The sequence below is a fragment of the Thalia democratica genome, chromosome 5 (assembly GCF_965202585.1).
Source record: "Thalia democratica chromosome 5, ktThaDemo2.hap1.1, whole genome shotgun sequence".
Classification (NCBI taxonomy): domain Eukaryota; kingdom Metazoa; phylum Chordata; class Thaliacea; order Salpida; family Salpidae; genus Thalia; species Thalia democratica.
This window is the reverse complement of record NC_139169.1, coordinates 59,349,373-59,369,545: the sequence shown is the minus strand read 5'-3', so window position 1 is coordinate 59,369,545 and position 20,173 is coordinate 59,349,373. Positions and strand designations below refer to the sequence as shown.

At 26.3% G+C, this 20,173-nt stretch overlaps 1 protein-coding gene across 2 annotated transcripts; it reads right to left on the bottom strand.

Moving 5' to 3' along the window:
- Positions 1–1,013: 1,013 nt before the first annotated feature.
- LOC145837039 (arylsulfatase-like) lies at positions 1,014–14,376 on the bottom strand. 2 transcript variants are annotated; one of them, XM_082944808.1, is made up of 9 exons: positions 14,286–14,376; positions 12,777–12,917; positions 12,303–12,455; positions 11,009–11,121; positions 9,653–9,869; positions 5,348–5,656; positions 4,741–4,871; positions 4,234–4,614; positions 1,014–2,216 (listed from the first exon to the last, which is right to left on the bottom strand). In XM_082944808.1, the coding sequence occupies exons 2-8, from the start codon at positions 12,856–12,858 to the stop codon at positions 4,258–4,260; spliced, it is 1,362 nt and encodes a 453-aa protein (XP_082800934.1). In that variant the 5' UTR covers positions 12,859–12,917; positions 14,286–14,376; the 3' UTR covers positions 1,014–2,216; positions 4,234–4,257. The 2 variants fall into 2 exon arrangements, with proteins under 2 accessions (XP_082800934.1, XP_082800933.1); XM_082944807.1 differs by lacking the exon at positions 1,014–2,216 and having other exon boundaries at positions 3,654–4,614.
- Positions 14,377–20,173: the final 5,797 nt, after the last annotated feature.

Sequence of the window (20,173 nt, the reverse complement as noted above, 5' to 3'; positions counted from 1 at the left end):
TGAGCATTAACTGAGTAATTCAGAAAAAATAGCACGAACAAAAGTGCATCTATGCAGTAGGTAGGTTGTGTTGTTCCTTTAATAAAAATTAACAACTACTTGAGTTTGTATTTGTTGAAATTTTAATTGGATAAATTTCATTAGTTTTTTACTGACACTAACTGACACATTGTTTAAAAATAAAATTGTCCTTAAAATCGGAGATAAGTTTGTTGTCATAATTCTCAATTAAAAGCAATCATACTTAAAAGATCGTTTGTCAACAGTTTAATTATTTTTTGTACAAATCCAAAAGTATATTTGCACTTAGTAGCTGCTTTATTTTCTTAAAATTATTTTTTTTATTAGAACAATTCTTGATATTTTTTCTGTAATTTTGTAACTATATTTCAAAGAGTATTAAAGTCGGAAAAAAATAATTACATTTTTACTAAAAGCTTTAATACAAACACATTAAAAAATAAAACTATAAATTTTGTTTACTAATTTGTAAAGTATTCCTTTTTTAACGTAAAATAAGGTAATTACTTTTAAAGTTTTTTTTACTTTCAGTTATGATTAGGTTAAAATTTTAATTTGAAATATTACAAGTACTATTTACACAATTGGAAGCGTAATACATTCACACACTTTTGTTGCTGTCTAGTTTAAACTATTAAATATATATAATTAGTTTTCTTTGAACTAAAAGAAAAAGATTAACAAATGTTAGTAATTTAGCTTAAAGGCTATGTTAATAAATTTTAAAAAAATCAGATTTGTTAATGTTTAATATTTTAAAGGTTAAAATAGCTTTTACACTTTTCTTATAACATTCAACTTATTTTTAAGTTGTTTTATATGTGCTTAACTTTAAAGTAAATACCATCTTTAACATTCTGATTTACAATTATTTCATAAGAAAACAATTTAAAACACGTTTTTTATTGTTTTAATTAAAGCGATGCATAAAATATTTATAAAACTATCAACTTTTTAGAAGACTTTTTTTTATACAGATATTATAATGCAAAGCAGTTTAGTTCTTTTTGTCCTGGACCAGACATTAAACTGTATCCGTTTGGTTCATAATTCGATAACCAAAAAGTTTTTTTGTACACCAGGTCTTTGGACCAACCTTTCTGAGCGCTTCTTTTCTGTCGTTTGATAAACAACATTATTTAAACAAATCTCTACGTAAAGCTTTGAGAGCTAATCTAAATTTCTTATTCAAAACATTGTAGGTTAGAATGTTCCAAATTGAATTTGTCAGCACGAATAATAAAGATATGTAAAAAATTTCCATTGGTTCGAAAAGTTCTTCAAGATTTCTTTTTTAGTATCAAAATGACGAAAATTGTTGTACAGGGTTGGTGATAAGCTCGAAGTTAAAGCAATAACCATGAAAATCAAGACTACTGCCATTTGCTTTTCTGGGGCAACCTTTTTTCTAGTTTTTCGATTGAGTTTCAAAGATTTTTTGTAAAGGCTCCTAAGAGTTACAGATGCCAATATCCACAGCAAAACGAACAAAAGAGTTAAAATAACAGTTATAAAATAATGGCTTAGGCCTCTTTTAAACTCAAACTCTTCTAAATGAAAAATAATACAGGCTGTAAAAGAATAGACATAAACATTTGTTTGTCTATTCCAACTTTAACTACAAACACATAGACAGCGATGCTTAAAATCAATACAAGACCTGAAGCAGTTTTAGCAACTTTAATTATGTTGGCTTCTCTGTAAGCGAAAGGAAACACCAACGCAAAGTATATGTCATCCGCAGCAAAGATTATGAAATAAATGATATGATAAGTGAAGTAGGTATGATATAGATTAATAAGTAGCTAAAAAAAAACACCAAAACCACCATCAAATATATGAATTTTCCTTTCTAAGGCAAACATTTTAGATTCAATATAAATAAATCTATTTTTGCCTCGTATTTATGAACTTTTATATTATTTCTATCAACATGAGTATCAATTAATTAAGCAGGACCGGTTACTGTAATAACATTTACTCTAAACATAAAACTAGAGACATAATCAATAACGAAGGATATAGAAAAAGACCAAATTAGATCAGCAATAGCCACTGAACTTTTGTAAATGTACTGACTATGGCGCAGTTCATTAGCTTTCCTAATAACGATCAAGATCAAAAAATTTCCCACTATTGATGCCAGCTCAACCAGATTAAAAATCACAAATCCTAGTATGGCCTTTGCTCGTCCGCTGTAAATTTTGGGATTAAAATTAGGTTAAATGTGACAAACTTTGAACAGTATATTTCACAATAAAAAAAGGTTTTTAATTACCTGTTTTCTACTATACTTGTTTTAAAAAGCTAATTTAAATTAAATGATTTAAAAGCTAACTTGCAATGTCGCTATGAACCTCTAAAGAAAAATATCTTAAATAAAACTTCGTATTTTAAGTATAAATGTTATAAAATGGTTTTATATATTTAAAGGGTAAATAAATTACCAATCTTTTTTCTCAAAGAGTTTAAGTAAAGTAACTGAACTCGCTTGTTGTAAGGTTAATCTAGTTTTTAAAAAGAATAAAGTTCGTTACTCTAAGGTCTGAGTAAATTACTCTTATAATAATTTAATTATGAAAAAAAAACTTAAGTATTAAAACCATTAAATTAAACTAGAATAAAAAACTATATGTTACTCAAAACAGCCACAATAGTATTTTTTGCAAAAAAGTCTTTATCTTCAGTAAAGTAAGTTTTAGATAAAGGCCAAACATAGTAAAGAAACTTGTTTTGTTGCTTATTTTCCGTACAAGCGCCCAGGCTGCCAAGTAAAAAGACAGTTTATCGTTGCAAGGGTTATATTTTGAATCTGATATTTTTTACCATACAAAAAATAAATCACAGCAAATTAAGCAACAATATTTTAGGGTAAATTAAGATTTCACAAATTAAAATTTAACATTGTTTTAAAAACATGATTTAGCTCATCTTTTTGAAATTCTTATAAATTGTAAACTTTTTAATAAAGTTTTTTCAATTTATCATCGTTTTTAAGTGTTTTACAACCAGCTTAGTTTCATTATAAAACACATGAAAAATGTTGGTTAACAGTACTTTCAAATTTTAAAACTTTAATAATTATAGTTATTGTTCCAAAGGTCATACATCAACTGTCTTAGAATAAATCTTATAAACCTTACGAAGATGCTTAGAATTATGTGTACATATTTAAATATACACATGACTTAAATTACACATGACTAAAAAAAAGACGTAAAAAAACTTGATTTAGTACGTAATATTTGCACTAAATTATAAAAAAATTGTTACTTACATAGCGAAACTTATACTTATCATAAATGTTTACTATGTAGTTATTTTGTAAAATTTTCACATTTTACATATTGTCAGCTGTTGTAAAGACACTCAAAGTTTATCAAAACATGTTAAATTTATACAAAACAGATTAGAGCTTTATATCACTAGCCAGTGAGAAAAGTGTTTATGAAAACAAATAAGTACAAAAATGAAGAAGTTGCATTATTTCTAGCATGTAAACTTAATATTTATAGTTTACTGTGTTATAAATCTAAATGATATATGAAAATTTATCAAAAAGGACTTTTTAGCTCAGTTTGATTCTATCTGTTTACAGTTTATACTATACAAAAACTTAAAATTAGTTTGATTTGATCAAAAACTCCTTTTTATTGGAAATCCTGAATAGGGAAATTTAAAATATGTAACAGATTAGTTAACATTAAAAAAAACTAGTTTTAACTTTGACTATAGATTATAAATAAAATTACTAAAACTATTAAAAATAAACTTTGATAAAATTCATGTTAAGAAAGCAAGTAAAGGCAAGTTATTTATAAGAGAGTCATATTTTTTAAATCAAAAAGTTAACTTAAAAAGTATATCAAAAAGAATTAAAACTAAAAATTAAGTAAACAAGCTTCAATTTCTAAAATATTCAGCGGACTTATTACGTGTTCACATGTTAAGCTTATTATTCAAGAAAGAAAAAAATTTGTACAATTAAAAAATATTTAAACTTCTAAAAATATATTATGTTAGTCTTTTACAAGAAAAATTTAATGAAATTTAAGTAAAAATATATTTAAATTTGTAGCAATAAACGAAAAGTAACAAAAGCAAAATCATAAAGCTTAAAAAAAAAAACTGTTCGAAAACAATTCTTTATTGCACACACTAGTATTTTCTTTTGGCTTATGAAACTTCAAACGAACAAAACAAAAAACTCACTCATTCAAACCCTTAAAACCTTGATTACAACTCATCGTGATGAATATTTTCTAACGTCAAGTTCTTGTACTTGCACGAGCACACAGGAAAATCGCAGCAAGGCTTCAATTTGGCGTCGAAGTTGTCGAACAGGGGCTTTTTTATTTCGGTTTTCTCCTCGTGTTCCTGCACCAGCTCCAGCACGACATTCAGCACGCGGTCGTTCCGCACCGGTGACCTTTCTCCAGGGTCCGCCGTGACGTCATACATGAGCGGCGGGTCGTGATACGTCATGGTGTAGGCGTCGTAGGGCGCCATCCTGTTTCTGATTGGTCTGTTTTGTTTGTTGCAGTTTTTGTTGAGGCTCTTCTCTGAGCTGACCGCCCGCGTGTAGAAATGAACCTTGAATAAAAAGGATAGCTTCAAGGTTATATTGAAATTAATTCTCAATACGTTTTTGATGGCTGCTTTTAAATAAAATTAATATTGATTTTACTTAATTTTTTTTTAAATAAAAACTAAACTTACTTTATATTTACCATACCGCACAGCAGTGAGTAAGTCATTGGAATAGAAGAACAAAGCTCTCTTCTCATTACTTTCACGTTTGTTTCGAAATGAGCTTGCTATGGAAACACCGTCCTCATAAGTAGACTTGCCTACATAATATTATAATATATTTCTCAGAATACCCAGAAATACTTTATTGAATCAAAACTACTGAATTTATTTAACTATAAAAGCTCTAGGTCACAATTAAAATTGTAATGATCATTTTGTATCAACAAAACTAAATACCAACACTTATTTTGTTGTTTTTTTGATTATTAATTATGTTTGTACTACAAAAATACAAAATTTTCAGTAGTTTTCATAGTTCAGTTCATATATGCTGAGTGTTTAATTTTTTAATTACTGTGCATAAACATGAAAAAACATGCTTAATTAAAATATTTTTGTTTTTTACTTAGTATAAATTTAAAATTGTTTAATATACTATATTTAAACAATATACTATACAAATTAATACTATTTAAATTCTACTGCGTAGTAAATAAATAATACAATTTTTTTAACACGTTGTTCAAAATACATACCAAGATTTAACCGAGATAAAAAACTGAACAAATCAAACCGCCAGTGACTTCCATGATGGTGGCGAAGACGTCCAGCGAACTCCCCACTTCTCCGTCCACCCTTCCCCCCTCCCCGATCCCCGCCGGCCACCAAGCCACCGCCGGAACCCTCACCCCTCCCTCCCACGTCGTCAGCTTGCCCCCCTTCAGCCCCCCCGTGCTCCCGCCGTGCGCGCACAGCTCGACTTGAGGCCCGTGGTCGGAAATGAACATGACGAGCGTGTTGCTACTGACGTTGTGATGACGCAATGAAGCGATGACGTCATCGACCGCGTCCTGCATCTCCATCACCACGTCACCGTACTCGCCTGGTGGGAGCAGGTTTCTATTATTTTGATTTTAGTATTTGTTTTTCATATACCTCCTATACACTCGTATACACTGTGGTCTGATTCGATTGCACACTAGTTTCGTTTTTAAGGTCTTAAATAATCGTGGTGTTCAAAAGGAGTTTTACAATACAGGTAAGCAGCTTGTCTAAATTTTTGGTAACTATATGCGTAATTAACAATGTTTTTGTTACAGAAAATAAAACTTTTATAAAAATCTATTCACACTATCTAAATTCTTTTTGATTAAGAAAATTATAAATACACATTTTTTATTCATAAATACCTTAAAATTCTATTACAACTTTAGAGAATTACTATGCAACATAGGCTTAAAAAGTTTAAAAACCTAAAGTAAAAAAAAATTGTCTATATAGTACTTTCAAGGGATGATAGTAATTAATGTGAAGTTTTTTAATGATTCTTAATAGTATAAAATAAAGTAAGCTAATAATAAACTGATATAAAAAACTTATGATAAACTAAGGACATGACAAAGGGGTCCACATTTTTCTACAAACTGATTTTATTTTGTAGAATTTTATGTCAGCTATCAGAAACTTTCAGTACTTTATACAGTTTAAAGTAACTTTCAAAATACAAGCGATAAAGTTTGATAAGTAAAATTTTTATAAGTATCTTATTGAAGGCGCAAACCAAAAAGGCATAAAAAGACTTTTGCTAAAAATCTATCGTTTTAATTTCTTAATCATGGTTGCCACTGATCAAGCTGAGAAAAATTTCCTGACTTTTCCTGACTTTTTACCAAAATTTTCCTGACTTTTCTGAATCAAACTCTTAAATTTAACTTATTCTAAAATACATAATCTAACACTTGAAACTATATAAAGCTTTCAATCTAATTTTAATACAGGTTAAAAACAACAGTTTTTTGCTGAATTCTATCATCAAACTTCCAGTACATCACTTAAATCATCTGTGTATGATTGATGTTTGTAATAAACAGCTCTATCTGCAAAATACTTCTATTATTACCTTATAAACACAGCTTGTCTGAAAAAAGACACAATTTTTTAGCATTTCCTAGCATAAATGTATCTAGATAAATAAACGATATATAAGGAATTTTTACTATTAAAACCTTGAATTAATAACGAACTTTCACAACTAAAATCTTAAAACAATAACAAATTTTTACAGTTGAAACCTTAAAACAATACAAAATACAACTTTTTAGAATTTTCTAGCATAAATGTATCTAAATAAACGAAACGACAAATAAGGAACTTTCACAACTCAAACCTTAAAACAATAACGAACTTTTACAGTTAAAACAATCAAGAACTTAATCAAATACTGTTTTTTTAAATATATGTACTAAAATTTATTTTCTCCGTTTTTTTTATTAGCACTTCAACCTCTTCATCTAATAAAGATATGGTTTCCTTCATCTGAACTGCATTCCGCTTCATTTTCTTGGCAGTTAAAATCATTTTCCTCATTTTATTTAAATCGCAATCATCTGCTTCCCCTACACTTGTTGAAGAGAATCTTTTTTCTAAATCAAGCCACAACTTGTGGGCTTCATTTCTTTTCTTTTGGCATTCATTTATTTTTACTTTCATCTATAAAATATTTCCTCTTATCATTTAGTATAAAGTTTGTAACAAATAAATATACTCTTAATTACTTTAAAAACTTAAGTTATTCTACAAAGAATACAAATAATAATAAAACTTAATCTTGGCAAATACCTCTCTTATAACGTAACTTTTAAATTTAAACAACTTTGAAAAAATTATAAAGAGGTAAAGTATACACATTAACTTGTTACAAAAAATACTAAACTAACTGCTTAGTTATAAAAAAACTCAATTATTTACTTAAACAAAAAAAACTTTGATTCTAAAATTATGCTAGATAAACTTTTGTGTATATATCACAGTTTCACTATGGAAGTGTGCTTGCTATAGATCATCAATACTTAAAAGCTTACAAAATCTGCTTGTTCAAGTAGGGTACTTGTTCAATATGTTAATAGAAAATTTTTGCAGTTTTGTAAAGGATATTTTACTAATTTATACCAGATGAATGTATTAGACATAAAATTAAGTATTTTTGTGAATTTCTAGGAAAATTTTGGAATTTTTTTCTGACTTAAAAGGACTTTTAATCAATTTTTACCATTTGAAAACAAGGAATTTTGTAAATTTAAACTGACAAAATCTGAAATTTATTTAAGTTTTATCAAACTTCCTGACTTTTCCTGACTTTTTTCCAAAACCCCCCATTTTTTCCTGACTTTTGTCATTTTTTTTTATTTTTCCTGACTTTTCCTGATTTCCTGACCGAGTGGCAACCCTGCTTAATATATCTTCGACAGTTTTTTATACAGTTAGTCCGTTACTAATACTTTACTAATAAAAGTATATAAAAAATAAAATTATTTATAGAATATTTTTCCATAAAAAAAATAGTTTTTTATTAAAACCCATTCTTTGTTTTTTTTATTACCCTAGCTTTAATTTTTCAATATTTCAAAATTCAACTTATTCCTTTTTTAACAGTTTAAGGAATGTTGCTAGAAAACTTTAAGTCTCTAGCTCAAAAAATAAAAAGTAAATAGATTTTTAGTGAATTCAAATTTCCAAGAAAAATTGCAGTTAATTAAGTCCTGATAAACAATAAATTTTGCTCTCCTATCTTTTTAAGTGTTGAGCACCAAATCTTTAATTAGATGTTATTCATTAAGTTATAAAAAGTTTGTGTAATCATTACTACACAGTGAGCTGGTAAGCGGTAATTGACTTTTTTGGGGACTAAAAAAATTAACTAAGAGCATTGTTGAAAAGAACTTGGTTTCTTCTTTTTAAAACTGGTTCTATTTTTTTCACCTCTAAGTATTAAAGAAATTATGTAACTTAAAAGTGGTCAATGTTTGTTAACTCTCTGCTCAAAATTTACCCAAAATTATGCTCAATTTTATTTTAGAATAAAAAATTGAAACAAATACACAAAAATATCTGAACTTCCTACATACATCTAATCTTTTTACAATTTCGATCTGATTTGGTATAACTCCCATTGAAAAATAACATAAGTTATATGAAAATTCAAAACATTTAAAAATTGTTGTGGTTCAAATTTTTTTTTGAAAACCCAGGGTTTTTTAGTGCAACTTTAAGGAATACTGAGGGTCATACAACTCAAAAACCTCCTTTCAGACTAGAGCACATATAATAGAAAACCTACAAAAAAAATCAGAAGTTTGTAATCTTAGGACTTTATTTTGAAGCCTATCTACGCTTGTTTTTTGTAAGAAGTATCAACTGAAAAAATGTTCTAAATGTTTTTTTTCTATAACTTATTTCATTTTTCAATATACACTGTTCCGTTTTAGAGAAAATTAGTAAAATGAATATTTGTGAAAAAAGGAATATAGGTACTTTTTGTAGTTTTATGTAACCCAAGTTTTGTTGAAAATTATGATGAACTTCGAGTGATTTTGAAACTTAAAAAAGGTAAGACTAACAAAATTTAGTAGGATTCAAACTTACATAACTTTTGAAATACTTGAACAAAAAAAATATTTTTGAAAAAGTTGTCTAGTTCTGTTTAACTAAGTAATATGTGTGGTTTGATTTTTAGTTACAAAAAATTCAATGACTACCTTTTTTAATCCAATTAAAATAAAATTTTATCAAGTAAATTGATATATCCTTAAAAAACTGATTATACTCTTATTTTAACAACTCAAAACCTTTTTATTAGGAGAAAAGGTTTTTTTTTAAGTTGCTTAACAAATTCTAAATATAGTAAACAGGTTTTTTAAAACCTGTTCAAACTTTTAATTGTAAAAGAATATAATTAAATGAATACATTGTACTTATTTTTATGTTTTGTTTTGACTAACAAATGAAAAAATTCAACTAACTTGAGCGAAATATTTTAAGTAAAAATGAACCTTACTTATTTTCCTGTAATTAAAAACAAAAATCAAAAAAAATTACATACCCCTGCGAGACTTCCCACAAAACTTGGGGTTGCAGGTGATGGCAGAGTGGGTTTGGGGTAGCGGCAAGTACAAAAAGAACTTTTGTTTGTGATTCCGCCGTATGAAGCTTCTGGCATCAGACACTATCTTCTCTGTTATCTGCGTCGGATCGTACGGCTGCTCGACTATCGTGTCGTTGAAGTACAGAAAGCAGGCTTCCATCTGCCTTTTGCTGAACTGAATTTTATTTAAAAGTTTTATTGGTTTAAAATCTAGTTGCTCAGGTAGTGTAATTAAAAATAAAAAGTGTAAAAAATCATGTGCAAGTTAGACAATTAGTTCTGTACAACAGCGTATATAAACTTTCTGTACATTTAAGAAATAATTTAGCATTTTTAAAACTACTAACAAAAATAAAATTTATTAGCAAAAACTAAAGTTCTAGCCTTAAAAAAAAATCACTAGTTTTTCAACAACAAACAATATTATTTTTGAATAACAATGATTTAATATGTATAAACTAAAAAATATCTCTAAAAGAGTTTGTTTATTATTGAGACAGGGTTTTTAATGATTTTTAATACTGATAGTCTATAACTATTGACAAACAGTAATTAAAAAAAAACTTATTCTACACATGTAAACAATACATTTTTTAAAAATTTGATTAAAAGTCAAGTGAATTTTTAGTGAAATTAATAAATTATGCGTATTAAGTGAAATTTTATTAAAAATAAAAATTAAAAAGAGTAAACCTACACAGTATTTTAGTTTCTCAATCAAAAAGAGACAATAAAAAATGTTATCAAAAATATTTTAGAATTAAATCAAGAAAAAAACGCTTAACTAAAATCGATTTGTTATGCTTTAAAGGTATTGTTATATGCTTATTTGCCATATGTCTTAACTTTTTTGTGCCTATGTAGCTAAAATATGAGTATCACTTCAAGATTTGTTAAAGCTATATATATATACATATATCGTATTGAGGAGATGTACAAAGCATTGAAGCTAAGTAGACGAATTGAAAATTAGTTGTTTTTTTATATTATAAATATATATATATATACATATATAAATTATACAGTAATCTTCCTTTATTCTACCAGCATATGTTTCTGTGTGTCAACGAATCAACACACTTCAACTGGGTTCTGTAAAAAAATAATTACTGTAATCGGAGAATAGAAGCATAGAATAGAATATGTGTATACATTTTTTCATTAAAATAAGATATTTTCTACAGATAATAGTTATTAATAGGTAAAATACTTAATATTAAATCCGACTGTTAGAATAGATATAGACTTGGTTTTAACACATTATATGCATCAAGCATATGTAATTTAACTATACTTTTATGAAAACCTATGTACTTTTTTAGGATCACAAGGGTAATCATGTGTAAATGGGAGAATGTGACCAACAAAATCAAATCCATGATTGTGAGGCAAGTGCTTGCCATCTGCAGGTGTCTTGGAGTTTATACCTGATGAGAAATTTTGTATGAACAAAAAGCAGTAATATTGTATGGTGCATTTCTTAATGATGGAGTTTTTAATTTATAATTTAAAATAGTTATATAAAGTTCTTCATTTTGATTTCACTAATTGATAACATTTTATTCTAAAAGCAAAACTAATAATACAGTCAAAAAAGGTCTGTAAAATGTTTACAAAATCTATTATATTGTTAGAATTTAGCCTGTTTGTATAAGAAAATATAAAAAAGGACAAAACATACTTATCTAAACAAATATATCTTTTTAAATCAAAGCCAATAAAATATGAAAAAAAATTAAAAATTATTTCAAAAGTTATTATACTTTAAAAACTTACTTAGTTTCTAAAAATATGCAAAAAGTACTCTGATTATATGCCAGTGTATATTTATGTATATAATAGAATTAGATTTAAATCAACTTTCACTGAGCCCACTTTAAGAGCTTTTAAATAATTTATTACAAAGTATCAAATTAAATAAAATACAGCACAGTTGTTTCATATAGTCCTTAGCTGCTTGAACTCGAAATGTATCGAATGCACATTACATTAGTGAACAAAATAAACAAAAAACATGGTGAAGCAGTTATTAAATTTTGTACAAGACGCATATCAGTGCAAAAATCCAATTGTTCATAGTTATATGAACTTGGGTTTAAGTTTTAAATAGATTTTCCTAGCACCTTTCTATTTTTACACTTACTTATCAAAAGATGTTGTGTGTTGAAACATTATAGAACTCATTCTATAAAACTAATTAGTTTTCAAATTTTTCGAAATTTTTTTCTAATTTAATTTTAAACCGTTCAAATATATTTTAAAATTTTAAGAATTTTAAAAATAAAAGCAATTAAAAACAAAAACTAGTTTTAGTTCTAAAGTATATGTAGCTAAGTAATAACATTTTTGTACTCACATAATTATGCAAAAAATGTTATATAAAAAAAAGACTTTTTTTTGAAAAATTAGTTCAAAAAATAATTTTAATAAAAAAAAGTTGCACGTTTTTATTTTTTTTTAAAACAAAGCAAATAATATCCTTTTTTTTTAATTACTTGTAAAAGTCTACTAAAACTATTGTTTTAAAAAATTGCTTTTAAATATAGCTTGTACTTTGAAGTTTAAGTATTAATAAATTTATCTGAAAACAGATTCAACTAAGAATAACCTAGATGCCATTTTCCAGTGATGCCAGTTTTGTATCCTTTTTCCTTTAAAGCCTCTGCAAGAGTAATCTCAGATTTTGGCAAGCCTTCAGAGTCTCCATGCAGGAAAACAGGTACTCTTCGACCCCAAATTCCCATTTTCACTGCTAACTTTCCTACAAAAGGCATTTACTTTTTGATAAAAGAACAAAAAAAAAATTTGAATCTAACAATGGCAAAGAATTATTTTTTATTAACTAAATTAACAATCGTTATTAATATTCTACATCAAACAAAAATAAAACTTATTTGAAATTCACGAAAATAAATTATACAAACGCATATGAATAAATTTAAAACTTATTTTGTTATGCAGTAACCATTAAAAAAAATTTTTAGACTAAAAAACAATAAACTCCAGAAACATAAACCTAATTTTTGTTTTAACTTAGTTACTAATAAAAGCGTAAAGTGTTTTCAAGTAAAAGAAAACAAACCGGTCAACAACGAAGCCCTGCTAGGAGTGCACACTGGAGCTGGTGAGTACCACTGGGTGAACCTGATGCCTTCCCGAGCCATCTTGTCAATTGCACCAAACTCCTGTGTTGGGTGGCCGTAACTCTGTAAATCTCCATAGCCTTCAATGTTATTGACACTTTATTGAAATCTTGGCTTAAATATTTTTTAAATTATAAATTGAAGAAAACATTATTTAGCAACTACATGTGAATATGATGTTAATATATTAAATTAAAAAGCTTATAAACTAAATAAATATAAATTCTATAATATTTTTTTTAATTAATAAACTAAAGAATAAATACACTGAACTAGCAATTTAATTTTTTTTGTAATTTAAAACTTTTTAATAGATTTTGTAATAAAGACTAATAAATTTACAATACTAAAAGGAAAGTTTCAAAAAAATTAGTAAAATCAAAATAAACTATTTTAATCACATAGAAAAACAAACATCATATAAAACAAATAAAGTTTAAGAGTTAAAAAGTCTAATCTCGTAAACAAACTTTTTTCACTTATATAATCAAGGCCTAAGAACAGTATTAATAAAGCTTTCAAAATATGTAGCTGAAAAAAGTTTTCAACTTGAATATATATCAAATATTGATCAAGTGTTATCCGATTGAAGAGTAAGTGAATTAAAATAAAATTCTCTAACTATACAAACAATGTTTTAAATGTTTTCTTGAAGTTATGTACCATAAAAAATATTTAGCATATAAAAAAGCTATGCTGATACAGCTTTAAATGGTTTATTTATAAAGACCTATATGTTTGAATAGTAAACTTCAAAGATTAAAGTTATTTAGAAATTAATTTAGTTGCACTTTATATATTTTATAAATAGTGATAAGACAACTAAATACATAGAATTAGTTAACAAACTCCAAAAGTACTAAATTGTCCTATTATTACTTTCTTGATCCTAGACATAAGATTAGAGCTATGTTTGTAGAATAAAAACTTGCTTCAAAAATTATTATTATATATTATAAAAAAAAACTACTAGGCGGTTCATGTGCCTAATTAAAATGTATTATAGAAATTTTTTAGCGTATTTGTTAGCAGTTTAATATTTAAAAAATTTCAAAAATATGTTTCTTTATTTGAGGTACAATCTGCCTTAATAAAAAAATAACAACATTATGAAAGTCTTTAGAACTTTTTTTTTTTAGTTGTACATATTTTTAATAGTTACTTACAATAAAAAATTTTAAGTACATTAAAAGTAAATCAAAAATAAAAATACTGTGTATTTATCTACTTATAAGAAGGTATGATACAACTATACAACATTTTTTATCTATAATTGTGTCTATAAAGTAATGTGATGCTTAATAGTTATTCATTAGTAGCAACCTTTTTATAATGAGTATTTAATATAAAAGACTAATAGTTAATTAGTATTAGAACTATAACATAAGTTTTCTATTTTTAAAAGCTAATATAAATTGTTTATATAATATAATTGAGAAGTAACATACCAACGTCGTCACCATATATCAGAACTACATTTGGAGGTTGTGATTCTACTACATAAAAATAACAAATTTGAAGTACCAAGTATAAAAAAACCATTCTGTTTTGAAAATTTTATGTTACAAAAAGTAAAACCATGCTCAAAAATTTTTTAGTGTTTAAGTCAAAATAAATAAAATAAACAAAGTTATACAAATCAATTTATTACTCAAAACTAACTAATAGTTTATTAAAAAATACTAAGAAGTCTTTTATATAAAAATGTACAGACAGCATTGTATTTTGTATCATTTACTGTATATTCCAGTAAAAAAGTTTTAAACAGATTAAGGCCATAGGGAGGAGGGGGGGGGGGGTCCAACATTTTTTTTACAAAAATTAACTTTGGCTTTTATATGAAAGCTTTAAGTACAAACTACAAGCCAGTTTTTATAGAATTCAAAAATATCATTTAACTTTTGAGATGTTTAATTTTTTGTAAAAATTTTCCAATATAAACATATGGACCGCAAATTTTTTGGGGTCAATTTTCTTGGAAATTTTAAAATTTACTAAAAATCTATCTCCGCCTTCATTTTTTAAGCAATCTTCTTGAAATTTTTAGGAAACGTACCTAATAATAAAAGGAAAAAACGTTATTTTAGAATTTTATTAATTTAAAAAATAAAAATTTTATCACAAAAATTAAAAAAAAAAGTTTTTTTTTTAAAATAATTTTTTTAATTTTTTTTTAATTCCAAAGTAACTTTTTTTTGTTATTGTATAAAGATTTGACTGTGAAAGTTTGAAGAAGATTGCTAGAAAAATGTAGGAGAAGATATATTTTAAATGAAATAGTCTTTTTTTGCTGTTTTAGTTTTCCCTTCCCATAGAGAACCTATTATGTGGCCTGAATTTGACTGGTCATATCTCAAAAAATAATTCGAATTTTTTAAAACAATAATAAGCATCTTGAAGCTTAGAAAAAACTCTATAAAGTAAGATCAACTTGTAAAAAACATGGTTTACCCCCCCCCCCCCCCCTATGGCCTTAACTGTACTATAAAAAAACATATAATTTTATACTTTACTTTTATTTTGACTAAAAACAAAAGCTTACAATTGTTTCACACCTAGATTATTAAGGGATCTTCATAACTGTGTTTATTATAAAAGTAGAATCTTTTTTTTGTAATAAACACTGTTCTGAGGATCACTTACAGCTTTATACTAAATATATGAAACAATTGCAACCTTTTTTGTTTTACAACAGATATAATTCGCTCTACTTTGAACACAAATTATTGACCACTGTATACCAGGTTCAAAAACACAAAATATATATAGTTTAGTATATTTATTAAACTAATATTACTATAGAGTCTTTTAAACAACATAAAAAGCTTACAATTTCAACTTTTCTGAAAATCTTGACAGTCATCTAAAATAAATAAGAAAATGAGTAGTTCAAATACTAATAACCCGAGGTTGGCATACTGTGGCCTGAGGGCTGCATTAAAAATTTAATTTTAATTAATTAACTTTAAATTTTATTTAAATAAATTTCTTAAACTTTTAGTGCTTTCTTTGAGAACTAATCTATCATTTTGATAATTTTTAACCAAATAAAAACAGGTTTGTTAAACAACAATAAAATATGCAATCATTGCATAAAACATCATTCATATTCCATAATATCTAAATATTAATAGTACTAAATATAACTTTAACTATCCAAATATTTATCTTTTAGAAGTAAAACCACTCCACTTCCTTGGTGTAGAGATAATTAAATTTAGATTGCAAATAAGTTTTTTAGTGGCTTTACTAATTTCATTACAAAAGTTTTCTTTTTGAGCTACAACTTTGTTTTTCTTTTGTACTCTAGAGCTGCAGGAACTAACTTTGCATTAAGAGTCTTCTTAGCCATATTGTTTAGTGTTTGTAATGATTAAGTTCATCAACAAGAATTTTAAATTCAGTGCAAACTTTCTTAAATGATATTTTTCTAACAAGTATAAAAAACTTAAAGCGTAAATTCAAAACAGTTTTTTCTCTTATAAAAAATGCTATGGCAAATTGATGATATTGTCAATTTTATGTGATTTCAATACCAAACTTTTTCTTTTTCAAAAATTACATTTTATCAATATACTTTGTCTTTTGAGATTCTTAAAATTCAAAAACTTTTCTTTCTACTTTATCCAAAATCAAAACTAAGTCAATACTATCAATACCAATTCCATTATACTTTTCAAAATCAACTTAATTTTATTTAAAAGAAGCTCAATTTTACTGAAATGGTCATTAAAAATGTCTTTTAAATAGTCGCAGAACTTTTTAGTTTTTCCTTCTTAACTCTATATATTTATATATGTGAATATATTTTGGGACAATGTGTTGTGTTACACATGTTTGAAAGAATTTAATGGAAGTTTTTAGCTTGTCTATTTTAAACAACAAAGAAAAAAACTCTAAATCAGCTTAATAACCTGTGATCGCACTTAATCCTAAAATGTTTAAAAAATAAATACATTTTATCCATTATGATAAATACACAATTATTAATTATTAATATTCTATTGAACATAAACAAAAATAGAAGTTCTTTTGAACCATGTTCATCAATACAAAGTTGTAGCTCAAACAGGAAACTTTTATAATGAATTTAATATAACTGCTAAACAACTTTTTAACAACCCAAATTTCATCATCTTGAAACCTGATTAAGAAAGTTAAGTGGTCTAGTTTCAAAAAAATAAATATTGTTTTTACTTTTATGAACTGCCAACCTCTGTTATAACTATGATTTAATAACAAAAGAAAAATAGCAAAATAAATATTAATTTTCTCACTTCAGACATAAAATACAAGTTTTATAATTTTAAATTTCTTAGAAAAGGTGTAGTATAAATAGTTTGTTGCTTCTTATAAATGCAATTACAAAGAAGTATAAGTTTTCAGAGTACAATTTTGAAATAGTTAAATGTACTTTAGTCATTAATATTAATCCAGTATATGATAAAACATTTTTGGGCATTATAATAACATAAATTTTTGTTATTAAGACTAAATTAGCAAAACATTTTTCAAACAGACTTTAAAAAAATATATATTTGTACCTTTAAAAGTCTTATGTAAAAAGTTAAATATTTTGGTCATTAATTTGTTTTAGTATGAATTGTGATACTTCTAAACAAAAGTTTTCACTGTTTATTTTAGTACTAGAACATCATACGCTGATTAATAAAATTTTTATAAGAAATTTTGGATTAGAACCTTTAAACTTTTTTATCTTTTGAAGTCTTATTTAAACCATAAAATTTTGTTTGACCATTACACTGTTTTTGTATGATAAATGGCAACGTTTTTAAAACAAAACCTTACTGTGCATTTTAATTATAAACTAAAAATCAACAAATACAGTTTCAACTTTTTGTACTTAATTTTAACTTAAAACCAATGGATATATATATATATATATATACCACAGATGCTTTTGTGTTAAAACTTTATTCTGACTAACGGCGTTTCACTGCTCTTAAATAAATTTATCAACCGATCTACGGAGTCTATAAAATATTAACACACATTAGAAAAAAGCATGTATAATTATGTATAGTGTTTATGTGGGTAGTAACTATAAACAAACTTTATGGTTTAAAAATCTCCATAGATCTGTTCTTAAATTTATTTGAGAGCAGTGAAAGGCTGTTAGTCGGAATAAAGTTTTAACACAAAAACATCTGTGGTAAATATTCCGATAAGCTTAGCTTATCAGGATCTCTAGGATTTAACGCCTTCTAACGCTACATCTTATATACATATATCTATATATATATTAGTATCCTCAGAAAATGTTGCGAGGGTTCAATAAATAAATAATTCTTAATACATAACAAACAGCTGTCTTTTTAACTTACTATATCTAGCTCATGTAATTATGTGGCCATTTGCATATTAAAAATCTGCTTAAAAGCCATCTTTATTATCATTCTATGTTTAAAAGGTATAAATCTATAAAAATATTAAAGATAACTTTCTGACAACACTACAAAAACAGAAAAAATTGTATAAGTTTTATATATAAGAACATTTTGATATTATTTATGTATACTAAATAGTACAACATTACAAAGTTAGAAAAAAAGATTGATACTAAAATTTATTTAGTTTAATTTGAACGATGTCAAGTAGATAACATTACAACAGATTCTTTCAAATTACTCAGTTGTAACAATTTTATTATATATTTGAGTTTTTAAAATTTTAGAACAATCTAGTAATCAGTTTTGAAAAGTAACTGATTTCAACTACTAACTATTTTATTTCAACTATTAACTCTTTATCAAATACTACAAAACTGTTTGCCATTTCAATTCTTTAAACAACCAGTCATTATATTTATAGATAACATTGTTTCAGTACAAAAATAAACAAATACAATGCTTCATCACTTTGAAATCCTACAGTTGAAATTACTAAAACTTAAACATATTTGAGTTTGTCGTCAAAGTATTGAAGTGAGAATAACATAAAGAAATTTGTTGTTTGATTTAAGAAATTATATGAAATTAAAGAACTATACTATTTTATTGTAGTTGTTCTGTGTGAAGTAGAAAAATACTGTCCGAAAATCATGAAAATATATATATGAAATACTATGGTTAAGTTTCTTCTAAGGGAATTAACCAATTTTGATTGAACAGTAAATTAATTTAAGCTTTAAGCAGGGGTCAGCACGGCAGGCATTTGACGATCATATGGGCTAAATTTCAAAGTTTAATATATTTGCGTACCGCATTCGTAGTTTTAGTATTACTTTCAATGTAATGACTTAAATATCTAAGACTTTTTCCGCTTTCACTTCCAACCTCGGACTATCTAGAGTAATTTTCTTAATAAAATAAATAGCTTAATAAAATTAAAATATTCACGGGCCACACAGACCCAGAATACCTAGTATATTTTCGGGATTAATCCTTAATTAATACTAATAGTTTGTTTTTCCCTTTACCTATAACGTTAGAATATTTAATGTACGTTTAATTTTTTATGTTTTGCGGGCCACATTTGCACACTTGCTAGCCAAAGGATGTACCTTTCTCGGGCCGCACTTTTACTAATTATAGATCGCAGTTTTTTGACTCACACTTTATAGGTAAATAGTTTGTTGTAAGTAAATTAAGTCTATTGTAAGTAAACTTAGTTTCATAGTTGATCATAGTTTAAAAACTTATTTATTTAAAAACTCTTCTTAAAACACTAGTTTCAAATAAATAATATCAACAGTTTGCCTATTGATACTTTGAATTCTACTCGGTCGTTTTTGAATGACATGGGCAAAAAATAAGGTTTCGTATTTCTCAAGTGCCATGTGCAAAATCAGTTGTAAATGTAAGCCAGCTACCTATCAAAAAGTCAAGCCACCTGCAAAAAGGGTTAGAAAAAAGTATATACACGGTCTAGCAGAGCGATCCTTAAGCAGTGGACCTGAGCGGTTTCAACGGAGCGACTCTTCATTCTTGGAAGTATTCGCAGCAGTTGAAGTGAGACACCGAGGTCGAAAACGTAAACTGCAGAAAACTATATAAAATAGTCGGCATGGGCCTGCGAGACCGTAGAAGCGAACAATAGAACGACGAAGTCGACATAAAAGTTTATATAATACGATACGAAATAACTAACGTGGGACTGTGAGGCCACAGACGGGAACTATAGAACGATATAAAACAATATTCATAAGAATTATACGTTCAGAAATGACGTCTATTCAGTTTTTACCGATATTAAAGTTTGTATAAGATTTATGTGAGAAAAACTCGCGTTGCGCATTAGTATCTTTTTTTTTTGTGTCATATATAAATCGTACGTAGTTTTCTTTAATAATTTTTTTACTAAATTAAGTTGCTAT